The sequence below is a fragment of the Saccostrea cucullata genome, unplaced genomic scaffold, assembly GCF_032062105.1.
Source record: "Saccostrea cucullata isolate Sc308-1 unplaced genomic scaffold, CSIRO_AGI_Scuc_v1 ctg626, whole genome shotgun sequence".
In the NCBI taxonomy this organism is placed as follows: Eukaryota; Metazoa; Mollusca; class Bivalvia; order Ostreida; family Ostreidae; genus Saccostrea; species Saccostrea cuccullata.
This window is the reverse complement of record NW_026931150.1, coordinates 61,641-75,791: the sequence shown is the minus strand read 5'-3', so window position 1 is coordinate 75,791 and position 14,151 is coordinate 61,641. Positions and strand designations below refer to the sequence as shown.

Genomic DNA, 14,151 nt, shown 5'->3' with positions numbered 1-14,151 from the left:
GTTTCTCAGATTTATTCCCTGTCATGAACTTCTGTCAGATACAACAATATAGACTATTTAACTTGATCTTAGAGCGTGGCCTGTTTTTTTTTTTTTTTTTTATAAATAAACTTTAACTTTCCCTTTTATATTTCAAATGACAAGACCTTCCCTTTGGTGCCATTAATTATGACTCTTTGACCTTGGGAGTTTGACCCTTTTTTCTAAACTAACTTTGGTCAGTTAGTGCTTAGACTTTCATATTCCATATGTATATTCACTGATACAAGCCCTTTCTTTGGGGGACAAATTTGATCGCTGTTGTCCTTTAAGTCTGAGTTGCATTTGAGTATCAAAATTTTTTTGTCAAAAGCTGCCATAGAGGGGCATCACTGTTTTGCAACACATCTTGTTTTTAACCAGTCTTACATGCAAAAGCCTTTTCTTCAGACCTACAAGCGGCATTTATTTCCTACACATGTCTATGGTCATTTTAGGTTAATTGATTAGTTGAGTAATGACTTGAGGTAATTGATTATTTGAGTAACTATAAATTTCCAGGAAGGGGGGAAAGGATAAATATCTGGAAATGTCCCAATCTGTGCATGCAGTATGCATTATTAAAAAAAAGGAACATGTCAATATGCACAAAACATCAACAATCTCATCTTTATAATTGGCATTTTTGTTACATTGATATATTTAATATATACAATATTCCACAACACAATTTTACACAGCAACTAATGAACTTCAATCAACTAATTGTAAGATAATGGTCAATAGAGAAAAGATAATATTTGAAGAAAATTCACCAATCAGCAAATGCTTCAATAAAGGATTCATTTTATCTTAGTAATAATTGGGGGTAGAGCAATTTTAAAAGTCTAAAATTAAATAAAGAGATATGAACAACCAAAATTACTGTTGAAACATCAGTTTGAATGCAGCATTTTCTTTTAAAACAAAACATTGGGTGTGAAAGAGAAAATTAAACTGACAGACATGATTTTTACTGGTCTAGATAACAACAATTTCTTGCAGGATTTCTGCTGCTGAGTTAAACAAGAATTACAAACTGTGTCAATGTTACATCACTAGTGCATACAAAACTCTAATAGATAAAGCGCAAAATCACTAATATATAATCTTCCTAATTACAATGTATATTTAAAGCAATGCTTAACTTTTAATCTCCAGCAACTTGAATAACTACGAAAACTTTCATATCATGAACAAGAAAAATAAAAAAAGAATGTATTATTTGATATTACCGGTAATGCTACTTTAAGAATGCTCATTTCATAATTGTCTGTAATGTATTTTAATGTTAAAAAGGAACTATTTCCACCTTCACTGAGAAAAGATTTCCAATGAAGATTGCACTGCTAATTTTTCACAAGAAATTATCACACCAGTCTTTAAGACACCTATAACAATCTTCCTGCTGTTTAGCGTTGGCACCACACACTTCTTTTAACCAGTCTTTAAACATTTCTTCATCCTTCTTCAAGACTAAAAACTGTCCCAAAACTACGTAGGCCTAGGGAGAAAATTAAAAAATACATTGATATATTTACCTTTTCAACAATTTGGAAGAATATTCTAAATTCATATTATCAAATACAATATTTGATGCACAAGCAATGATATATTGCTTTTTTCTGTTGCACTGTCATAATATAAGAAGTCTTGTAACCATTGACATCCTTTTTTTCTACATTATAATAGAAAGGCTTTGGCCTAGTAAACAAATTAAATGTTTTATAGAAGTAACAATACAAACCAAGTCAAACCCATTTTCAATAAGTCTTCCTCCGAGCGTAGGACCTATTCCTGCCAATTCTGTCACCGGTTTCTCTGCCATTGGCTCCTGAACAAAGTTCTTGTGTTTTTGTGATGTTGAAGACATTTTGCTGTGAACCTAAACAAGCATTGAATAAATAACTAAACATCAATTAAATCAATATAATGAAAACAATCAGCATTAAAAGAGGACACAAAGGAGACAGATATATTGAAAAATAACTATAGACATGTATAAGACTTTAGATGGGATACAAAGCTTCTGGTAGGGGTTATAAATTTAAAATGAGCGATAATGTCAAGACCTCAGAATGGAATACTCAGTAGTCTCTGGTCTTATTGTTCATTTGGTAATTTAAGAGGAATAAATGAGTGGTTTTGTTTACAAAAAAGAGGCTCGACCAGAGTGAGAGATGTCTGAAACGATCTCATTGCCGAGAAAAAAGTCTTTCAAAGCAAACAACATATGTCACTTTTCAGCAGGTTAATGATTGATATATTAACAATATATAATCTTGAAGCGGGGGTGCCTGAAAGTGAGTAAGGTACCTTGTGGTAAAACTAAGTAAAGGATGTGCCCCGAAACAAGTGCCTGTGACACAGGGGCATCTACCAGGTCCAGGAAAATCACTATATTTAGTTATATAGCTAAATCTACCTTTATAGCTTTATTTACCTATATAATATAGCTTTATTTAGCTATTTCAGAGTAAATTTCTGCTTTATGAAAAGCAGACAAAAAGTCGCATAATGAGGCAATATTAGTTTTCAACTTTGAAATGGAGTGAAAACAATTCACCAAAAACCCACTTATAAAAATGTTTCCCGTTTTGTGCAATTGCAATCAAAGATTTAAAAGTTTTGGGGCTATATATAATAGTAAATCTGTGAGTAAGCAGCTACTTTAACAAAGAAAAGCAGTTTTGGTCAACAAGATAATTGATTGGTAATAATTCAGCACAATGCAAGGCAATCACACTTAGTCATGCCTCACCGCACTTCCAGCTATCCAAACAATAGAGATGCCTTTTTGGTTAAAAAGTGTTTAAAAGGGGCAATGTTTTTACTATCTATGCCCTAGGTTGTTTTTATCAAACCTTTAAAAAAAATATCAGCCATAACTTACATGCAACTTTCTGTTTGTTTTTCATAAAACAGAAACTTATTCCAAAATAGCTAAATAAAGCTATATTATATAGGTAAATAAAGCTATAAAGGTAAATTAAGCTATATAACTAAATATAGTGATTTTCCTGGACTTGTCCACTGTAGTTTTTACGCATTTATGTTCCCATATTATATATGAATGTACTAAAGAAATGAGCGGACGATGGCTCTGTGATTTGTGTGATGAAAATGTTCAAAATTAGACGTCAATATGAAATATGTGCTATTTAATATCAGCCGACGCTTACAACTCCCACATGACCCTTGTAACGAAATATTCATTTAAAGTACCAGAGTACATTACATACAAAAATAAATATTTTTACCTGGACACCTTTTTAGTAAAATTCTACTATGCCTATCTCTGAATACTTTCGCTTTCGTTAAAAGCCTATTTTTGGCGCTCAGTCATTGAAGATTTTGTTATGCATTCTTGTAACATCGATCCCGACCTAATGCAGTATGACCTGAATAAAATAAATACATATATTAGGATTTTTCTTGACTAAGAGTAACTGAGAATTTAAAAAATATATTTTAGTAAAATAACGAAACAAAAAGCAAACAAACAAATAAGTGTTTGCATATAATCTAAGGTACTTCTCAAGTTCTGAGAGAAATGCACAGGAAATTCAATCATGTGATCAAATTTGGTATGTAAAGTCACATGATGGGAAAATGGCGTTCTCCTGCATGCAAATCGTGTTGATGGTAGGGATGCTGGTAACTGGAAGTATTAACACATTAAGTAAAAAAGCACAAAACGACTGCACGTAAGTATTTAAATAAAAGAAGACACGACTCTCCTAAATGTTTTCTTTTGAATGGAGAAATAAAATACAATTCCTATGTACTGGAGTCTTGTACATGTACCCACGTCAGACATGTGTATTCATGAACTGCATTCCTAAATTGAAATATATCAGTATATGTTACATTTATAACAGGAATAAATAGTCTTGAAGCAGGGTCCAGTATTTGCAAAGTTGGCACTAATTTCTTGACATGTATCTATACAATTTACCAGGAAAAAAATTGAGACAGTTGATTTGATTTAAACATATTTTATTGAAACATAATCAATGGGATTGGACACAAGTTATTCCAACTTAGAATATCCTCTCCAACACAAACAAAAAAAAAAATAATAAATTCATATACATTTGATGAACAACAAACAAATCTACAATGCAAAAAAGAAGAAAAGGGTGCAGAGAGATCTAAGGAAAGGAAGGGAATAGGAGTGCAAGGAAAGATGGAAGAAGGAAGGGGATGTAAAGGATACAGAATGGTTATGCTGGTTGTTCAAAACATCTTTTCGAATTTTTAATCTACTTATGTTGCCAATAATATTGATATTATTTTGTTGACAAAATAAATGAGACAAACAAAAAGTTTTTAAAAAATCAGTTTGTTATTATTTGCTAATGAACATTTTTGTTAACATATATATGTCCTCTGGTATGTTAGGTGGTGAAACTTTGTAGGGTGAGGCAAGCTTACGGTAGTTTCATTTTTAAATTTTATTGCTACAACTCTATAAACACCTCTCATGAATATTAATAAATGCATGCTGTTGTGCATTAATTCTTCTTACATGTAAGATATAATATGTCAATTTAATTTCTTCTATTTATTTTTCCTTTTAAAGTGTGAAAGGATACCCAGATAAATCAGCAAACAACACTTCAAAGCCACATGAGTTCAATCATCCATGGTTTCAAACCCTTATCATGTTCATTGGTAAGTAATTGTCAGCAATTGTGTAAATTAAGGAACATACTTCAAAAAGTGGATTTCTAGAATTTGGGCCAAGAGTGAACAAAACGTACACATGTAGTTCCTTGTATATAATGTACAGTTTTCAGTATTGTTACAAATGTACACATGTATTTGATACTCAGGGCACCTGACCTTGCATAGTTAGTCCATGTATGCATGATGATACTTACAACTATTGACACATTTGTATTAATCATTTTAGCTGTATACTAAATGAACATTTCAAGCATTTACAAGTACATGTATCAAGTTTAATTTATTTCTGAATCAGGCTTGTTGTTGTATACATCAAAGTTCAATAGATATAGAAGAAATGACATTTGCAGGTGAAACAATTTGTTTGATTGGATTTGTGATAGTCAGGAAAAGAGAGCGAGACAAAAGGAAAAATGAGGTTTGAATTATTTTTTTTCATTTCATTAAGCTATAAAAATGAAGTCAAGATAAACTTTATTTATAATTATTTGAAACACAAATTGAGAGAGCTGAAAAGATTGTAAATGAATAAAATCATTTTCAATGAAAAAATCTTTTGAGAAAAAAAAAATAGAAATTTGACCAGCCTATTTTCTGATTTATATGTATATTAATTCTTACAATTTTTAATCCCCTAAAATGACTTGTCAGAAAACCAAAGTTAATTTCAATATCAGTTTTTGGTAGGCAAGTCCAAAGAATGCTTCATCTTTATAAAAATTGTATTACATTTACTTTCAGTTTTCTGTAACTCCTTTGGATGAACTGCCAAAACAGTTTCAGAACAGGTATTTTTTTGTTGTCTCTGAGTGTTTCAAGTGTTTTATGTCTATATATAAATTTTAATATTCTTATGTTTATGTGTATTAGGGGTCCACAACAATTCATTCTTTAGAGATCACGGGTACTGTAACCAAATTTTATTCATGTGCGAGAAATTGTCACGAATTTCACGAGAGCCTCGTCATATCGAATATTTCTCGCAGCGAACCAGTCCTTAAAAGCTCTTTTTCTATAAAAACAGTTCCAAAAAAGGCTTGATCTTGAAATTTAATTGTTGCTAACTATAGTTTACTCCTGGTAAATCACGAAATAAAGTTGTCATGAATAAAAGTTGGTATACAGTATATTAAGGTACATGTTTAAGGATTAGGGGATGGAAATATTTTCATTCTTACATTATATTTGGTTTAAATTTAATTATTTTCCCCTTAACAAACTGGACTTCATATGATGTATGTGAAAAAGTTGAAGATAAAAAAAAACAGCACTTGATCTCAAAAAATCTACAATCAGAACAATCTGTGTCTGCCAGAGTGTGCCATGTCTGGTTTTACTGACTAAAGACAATAAGAGTCAGCTACATGGAAGAATTAAATTGTATACCAGTAATTAAGCAGATGACTTCAGCTTTTCTATTGTGAACCATCCTTATATGGGTAAGTAATATTCCCTTGTCACCTGCATATGGTGATAAATATCCAAACAATACTTGAGCATGGTCTGAGTATGAAAGGTTTTTTTCAACTGCATGAGGCAAGCTTTTGACAGATAAGTTGATGTTACATAGATTTTGATAACCTTGTTTACAGTCAGCATTTTGTAAATTCTATGGTTATTGTAATGACCTTGATAGCAAATATACACTTTCACTATACATTTAAAGAATATTATTTTTAACCTTATCAATATGTTTACTAATGGTGAAGAAGTGGATTTTTACTCCTATAGGCTCATTATGATTGATCCTACCTATGTAATCTTGGGGGGTCTATCTTTGAATTAAAATTTATTATACCCTCCTTCGTAGAAGGGAGGGCATATTGCTTTACCGCTGTCTGTCGGTCCACCATCAGTTTCCGTTCATTTTCTTTGCAGAGGTTGCACATATTAAAATGAAATTTGGTAAACAGATTTTTCATAAAAAATATCTAGGTCAAGTTTTGTTTTGGGTATGAAAGGACCATTTTGACAGAGTTATGCCCCTTGAACTTATAAAAATTCCAATTATTTTGGGAGAATGGCTTAAGTGTTTTATAAACATCTTTTGTTTTATTGTACACATGTACTTGTATATGTCTATGGATCTTTTTAGTGTTGTATTATACTCAGGTGACTTGAGACCCCCAGGCTTCTGGTATATGACATAAAATAAAGTTTGCATGCATGAATGCAGGAATTTATGCTGTAAATGTATTTTTATTAATTGAGGCAAATTTCTCTACAGATTAATACAGTTTGTGGTAGCATTTCCAACTATCTGTGATCTGATTGGGACATCTTTAGCAGGTAAAGGATCACTTGAGCACAATAAACATTTAAGTACATGGAAGCACCATATGTACAGTTATTTAGATGTTTTGAGTTTTGTAGGAATAAGTCAGTGCTATACCCATTTAGAATTAAAAATTTAGAAAATTTAGAAAATTGAGTCAAAAAGAATTTATCAGATGTCATTATTAATAACTATAATTTGAAAAATATTGATGCTTATATCAAGGGGGTGCCTTTTAAGAGCTTTACTCAAAAGGGAAGGCCATTGTGGCAGATCAAAGGTCAATACAGTTACGGTACTTATAAGTCTGAAGGACAAGGTGAATTTTATACTTCAAGAGTTCCTGAATCAATTGGTTGCCCCAAACACAGATTTTATCCTCTTTGATTTGAAATATATTTTATTCATTATACATGAGAGATTGAGCAAACATGAATGCCAATAATCAATCTCTTCATCGACAAAAAGTTCAGTTTTTTAAAACTCAAAATACATGTAAGAAATTTGCTAAAGTACATGACAAAAGTGTAGCCTCCTTTAACTAAGTTCAGCTAGAATACTTGTCTTGAAATTATTTAATTATGAAGCACCTATCTGCAAAGATGTTTTTACATCTTATAGAATATAGAAGCTATGTTTAAGGAAAAAATGTTTTTTGCTTGAAGATTCTTCAAAAATTATCTATATTAATTTGTAGAGCTACATTGTCTTCAATGCCTACATGTATTTGTTTGTGAGATTTCAAGAAATGGTAATAGTTTTACTGAAGTATTTCCTATACATATTGTTATGTGGTAATATTGTTTGTGTCTTCATGACTATACATGTATTTATTGTTTACAGGGATTGGTCTTGTGTATATGTCGATGCTTCTGTATGGCAGATGTTGCGAGGGTCAATCATTATATTTGCTGGGATTTTATCTGTAAGATATATGTTAATAATGATTATAAATTTAAGGGAAAGAACTAATTGAAATCAATGAATGCAACATATTCTACGAAAATGTTGAAAAGTGTCAAAACTGAAAATCAATATTGATTACTAAGAATACTATTGCTCTAAACATGTAGTGTATTTTTTGCCAATTGATATACAAATACACAAATAAATTAAACCAATTAATAATTTGTTTTATAGAAAATCTTCTTGAAGAGAAAGTTGCGGGCAATCCATTGGAGTGGTATGCTGGTCACAATGCTAGGACTTGTACTCGTTGGTTGTTCTAGTGTGTTCAAGTCCAAGACTTCTTCTTCCAGTGGTTCAAAAACAATTTTTGGTTTGTCTATAATCCAACTTCAACATTTATTGTCAGTTCATTTGCATCAGATTTGGTATGATTATGTATCAGACATTTCTCAAATAGCTCTGAATATTGATATCTGAAAAGTATTTTTTTATTGACATCTTGACATTAAAATTGCCTGAGTGTCTTGCAGTAACTGTTGTATATCTGTTAACTCTCTTGTAGGCATCGTCCTCATCTTAGGGAGTCAGATTGTCAGTGCTAGTCAGATGGTCGTAGAAGAACTATTTCTGAAGAAAAGGAGTCTTCACCCCCTTCATGTACGTACAGGTGTACCAACAAGATTGCTGTAAATATAATGAAAGGAATTAAGCTTTTTCAATACTTAGATGTAGATTGTACTTATGGTATGTGAATTTATGGAGATCATGATAAATCTTAAGGTATTTTTTTTTACCTGTGCAGAACCTGTATCAATCTACCGGTAGGTTCTCAAGTCTTGTGTTTCCTTATTTTAGGCTTGATCATGTTTAGCCAATTTCTACTTTGAATGAGCATGATCTTAATTAATCACTTCTAAATGAAAGAACTTTTTTGACATGCAGTGCATGTTGAAATCATTACGTAAAAATGAACCGGTCATGCATTTAGAGAATCAAAGCAATTAAAATTTAAATTTTTATAATCAGTACATATTCCAACACATGATATTCTGGGGTTTTTTTCTGCAGGTTGTTGGTATGGAAGGGACATATGGTGTTATTATGATGTCTGCAGTAAGTTATTTTTCTTAAAAACTGTAATCCATGGTAATAAAAAATCTTTTTTAAGTCTTGCAGTCATGCATTTCAGAAAAAAAATCTTGTTTTTATGCTCTATTGATGTTACTGCTTAGCAATTTCTTTAATTATTTCATAAAAAATTTAAACACCATGCACCCACATTCTCCACAGTACACATAATAATACTGTAACAAAGACACTGCCATCGACAAATTAATTCCCACCACAATAAATTAAAGCATTAGGGATGGGATATAGTTGTCATAGTATTGTAAGGGGAAGGGAGAAAGATGCAACAGACCAGAGCAGGATTCAAACCCTGGTCAGAATGGTCGGTAGTATTTTCTCCTCTCCCATGACAGTGTGCACTTTGTGTGGTTGATTAATTCAAGCTGATTTTCTAAATCCAATAGATTGTCCTGCCTGCCATGTATTACATACCGGGGTCAGATGTAAACAACAGCTATGAGAACAGCTTAGATGCCCTGTATCAGATCTACAATGAGCCCCGACTGCTGGTCTTCTGTCTCCTCTATCTCATGTCCATTGCTTTCTACAACTATTTTGGATTAGCAGTGACTAAATCTTTGACAGGTATGCTAGAAAAAGTAATGTTATTGAAGTTTTGCACCCCCAAAACAAAACAAGGGGAAAGCTGTCAATGTGACAGTTTTCTTTGTGTGAATAGAATTGGTTTTTCTCACATGAATAGAAAATTTTGCATTTGCAAGAGTTATATCCCTTATTATGAAATGCCTATTTTTCATAAAATAGTAATTTTATTGAGGGAAAACAGCACCCTATGTTGGTTGACCCTAGATTGACCTGGGAGGGAAATAACTCGATCATCTTGTTAATGGGAATGTCATCATATTAAATGTGTATTATAAAAGCTTGCTATTCTGAAAACTGATAGAAATAAAGAATTGAAATGAATTGACAAAATCATATTCTGATAACTGCATAATTGTATGGAAAAAAAACTTAATGGAAATGTCATTATATTTTTCTTTCCATAGCTGTACACAGAACGCTGATTGATGCCTGTAGAACTATGCTGGTTTGGGGAGTGGATCTAATAATATACTATGCATTTGATAAGGTATGCATATATAGAATTTTCTTGTCCTTTTTTTGAAGGGGGAGGGGTTAACTTTCAATTATTTCTATTGCACTTTAAAGGAGACCATAATCAGTATATGTATTACAAGATATGTATAGGACCTCCGACTAGGACGTGTAAATGTACACATAGTTGATACATGTACTTCAAGTTTAGGTATAAAATGCTGAGTAGTCTTGAGAGCCCCTTTAAAGAGTTTCAGTATAGAACATAAACTTTGATAAGACTTCTTTTTTATTACTCTAATCATGAAGACACTAATTACATATAAAGATCCTCAGTCCATTTTCTTTTGTTACTTTACAGTCAAAAATCTTTATTAAATTATTTTATTTTGACATTTGAAAAAATTTTCACTGTCATATTTCTTCTTTTGGTTCAGGACTTTGGTGAGCCATTTGACAAACAGTATGGACTTTTACAAGGTGAGATCAATGTAGAAATCAACCAACACTATAAAATTGGGTTTTTCTTTTCTGTTTTACTTGTTATATACATGTACATGAATCAATATACTTGTACTTTGTTTACAATCATGTACATTTACATGTGTGTTTAGGACTGAATCATTCTTACTGGATTAGAACAACTTTTGACATGAAATTAAATGTTCTGCCTTTTTTTCAACATGAAATTAAATATTCTGACCTATTTTTAACCTGAAAATAAATGTTCTTCCTTATTTTTAACAGGACAATAAATGTTGTGACCTATTTTTGATGTATTTTACAGTGGATGGTTTCTTGTTCCTGCTGATTGGTACAGCTCTGTATAATGAGCTGATTCACGTGGAGTGTATCCCGTGTCTCAGGACACCGATCAAAGACATGGAGTATGTCACCAGCGCTAGTCGCAGCGGAAACATTCAGAGTGCAGAGTTCTCCGATTCCGATGAAATCAACACATCCGAGAGGACTCCACTGATACAGGACTGAAGTAGTACCTAAAACTAGGAGAACGTTTTGTGTGGCACTCAGAGGCCTGAATTAATGTTGTAGGAAACTGGAAGTGTCACTGTGTGAAACAAGGATAGTCAGGATGCAGGAACTATTCCCTGATACAGCTCCCTTCACTACCATATGCAGTATAGTTTTAACATTTTAATATTCAAGGTATGCAGTGCAATCCCCCATTTGGCATTAAGATATGTTTTGAGCATACATATATTTTATAGACAGTAAATCAATGGGTTTGGACAAGTTTTAAGATGATGTGCAGTCTATCTCAATAGAATGATAGGCATCATTGTTTCTAGAAATATCCCCTATATGCTGGTACAATTTTTGTTTTATATTTATACTGCATTGAAGTGAATGAATCCAAATTATATCTGACAGGAATAAATGAATGCAGATCGACATTATAAATTAATTTATAATAATGTGCATCATGTACTAGACTAATCTAAGGTAGGTTAAGGTTACAAAAGCAACATAATGTGTATTTAACAAAAGATATTGTAGGTTATAATTAAAATATCATTAACTTAAGAAATTACTTTTTTGTTCAGTCCTTCAATAAACATTATATATGTACACTGTTTGTAAGTAAATTATCTTTATTTTTGAATCTTCATTTAACAACTAAATATTGAAATATATTAAATTAGTAATATAATTCTGATTTATATCAGGATCTGAAAACAAGAACAAAGAATTTCTCATATCTTTCTAAGAGGGATGTGAATATGCTTAGTCTCAAGACTAATATTGTCATATGATATTGGCATGTGATATTTCTATGGTTGTAATGAATTTTTTATGCATAATATTTACAAACATTGGAAATTTGGGCAGTTAACTCATTAACATGATGCAAGTGATAATCAGTAATGTATACTGTTATATTATGGTACTTTTTTCCCTTTGCTAACAGGATGCATTCCCAATTAAAAACATTGTTTATTGTGTATTCATGATTGACTACATCTTAAATGTTTTACTAAGTTCTGTGATATATGTGTACATTTGTGAGTAAAACATATAATCGTTATCACCTGGTTCGGAACATAAAAAAAAATATTTTTGTTTCAAAATTTTTGTATGTAAAATTACACGTTTTACTATTTATGATTAAAAAAAATGTCTGTGGATGAAACGTCTTTAATATTTATTTTAACTTGCGTACAATGTAGTTGTTATTTACGCTTCAGAAAATATTTACAGTCAATTATAATTTCAATTGCAGAAAGTATGATTAATTATAACAGCCATGTATCATTATATGTGTTAATATGGATATTCCAGGTTAACGGTGTTGACAAAATAATTATTTAACTTCCAGGTACAGTGCAGTAATTGCCCGTGGAACGGAAATTATCATACTGCGATTTTCTGGTCACTTCAAATTTGTAATAAAAAAAGTTGTACGTGCGATAACATGAATTTTGGTATCTAATTTTTGTTTATTTATGGACAATTACATTTTATATTTCCATTCGTTGTGTCATTATGTAGTTGTTTTAAAAGACAGAAAAGAAGATAAAAGAGTGATTTAATTTCTGAATATTAAAGGCAAACACCGTTACAAAGTTCATAAAACGATTAAAGTTTTATTTCAAAAATACAGTCATTAAGATAAAACTATATATTTCACACTTACAAGCACTTATAATCAGACTGATAAACTGATTCTTAACATACCTAAACGTGATGGCAAACAGTTTAACAATGTACAAAATAAAAATAATTTTGAACAGTTTCAATTTTACCTTTTATTTAAAAAAAAAAGAGAAAAGGCATGTTAGCCTTTTTTCTGGAGAAAATCTTATTTCCAGATAAAACAAGATGTGTTTGTGAAACACTATGCGCCCGGCAGCAACAAAGTTCGAAAAAAGCTATTTTTAGCATATAGGTCACAGTCAAGGTCCCAAGGTCATTGACCTTGGTGTCATTTCAAAGAACTTGATTAGTAATTTCACCTTTTATTAAAAAAGAATATGCATACTAAATATGAAGTCTCTATCTTTTATGGTTCAAAAGTTATGGCGAAGGTTAAATTTTGCAAAAAAAAACTATTTTTAGCATATAGGCCACAGTCAAGGTCACAAGGTCATTGACCTTGGTGTCATTTGAAAGAGCTTAATTTTTGCATATCAAATATGAAGTCTCTATCTTTCATGGTTCAAAAGTTATGGCGAAGGTTAAAGTTTACAATGAAGTTTACAGTAAAGTTTAAGTTAAAGTTTGCAGATAAACAGACAGACAAACAGACAGACAGACAGGACAAAAACAATATACGCCTCGGATCTATCGATCCGGGCGCATAAATATTTTTTAAAAAAAAATTAGGACCCTTAAACCATTTTATGATGACAATTTTTTTTCCGTTTTTTTCTGTACGGATATCGCATTTATTTTTCACAGAAGCGAATTTGATGCATTCGTCCTCATCCGAGTCAAATAAATCGAATTGTTTAGAAAGCAACATATTCTGTGTATTTGGAAAAAAAATATATAAGATTAAATTAGTTGTGCATAGGTATTTTTCATTTTCATTATACATGTATATGTCAACCATACAGTATAGATAAGAATTCAATATTTTATGCAAATTATAATTCTGAAATTAAGTCTAAAAATTATAATTTTAAGGTGATCTGTTTCTTCGGGTCAGCATCATTAAGTTTTACGGTGTTGACAAATTAATTACACCGTATCAGGGACCAGATATGTGTGAAAATCGCCCGGACCGTTAGTCACACTTTCCTATCCAGCGGCTACGTAAGCGGCGCGTGTTAGCAGTATCCCAAAATCGAGCATTTTCATTGGTCGGAATCAGAGGTCATTTACAGAGTCCACTAAGTATATAAACTATCAACTGTTTGAATTTCAGCATCATTCACTGATCTGATATCTAGTAATTAGCAAAGAAAAAAAGAAAAGATTTCAGAAATGGCAGGTCTTCAAGGTTTGCCACAATCCGCCTTCTATCCCATTCAGCAAGCATTTCATGTACCAACTTACGACTTTTCTTCAACCCTAAAGTTGCAAACTAATGTTTCCAACCAGTCATT

At 31.5% G+C, this 14,151-nt stretch overlaps 1 protein-coding gene and 1 pseudogene across 1 annotated transcript; one reads left to right on the top strand and one right to left on the bottom strand.

Annotated features, from left to right (window-relative positions):
- Positions 1 to 621: 621 nt before the first annotated feature.
- Positions 622 to 3,360, bottom strand: LOC134231576 (barrier-to-autointegration factor-like). Its single transcript, XM_062713542.1, has 3 exons — positions 3,279 to 3,360; positions 1,766 to 1,903; positions 622 to 1,522 (listed from the first exon to the last, which is right to left on the bottom strand). The coding sequence occupies exons 2-3, from the start codon at positions 1,889 to 1,891 to the stop codon at positions 1,376 to 1,378; spliced, it is 273 nt and encodes a 90-aa protein (XP_062569526.1). The 5' UTR covers positions 1,892 to 1,903; positions 3,279 to 3,360; the 3' UTR covers positions 622 to 1,375.
- Positions 3,361 to 3,453: 93 nt separating this feature from the next.
- LOC134231574 (solute carrier family 35 member F6-like) lies at positions 3,454 to 12,222 on the top strand (annotated as a pseudogene).
- Positions 12,223 to 14,151: the final 1,929 nt, after the last annotated feature.

Bases quoted from the DNA above. Each gene is read 5' to 3' on its own strand.
- LOC134231576 (XM_062713542.1), bottom strand. From the start codon at position 1,891: ATGTCTTCAACATCACAAAAACACAAGAACTTTGTTCAGGAGCCAATG. The intron at 1,523-1,765 runs GTTTGTATTGTT...TTTTCTCCCTAG, and splicing joins TTGAAAATGGGTTTGACTTG to GCCTACGTAGTTTTGGGACA.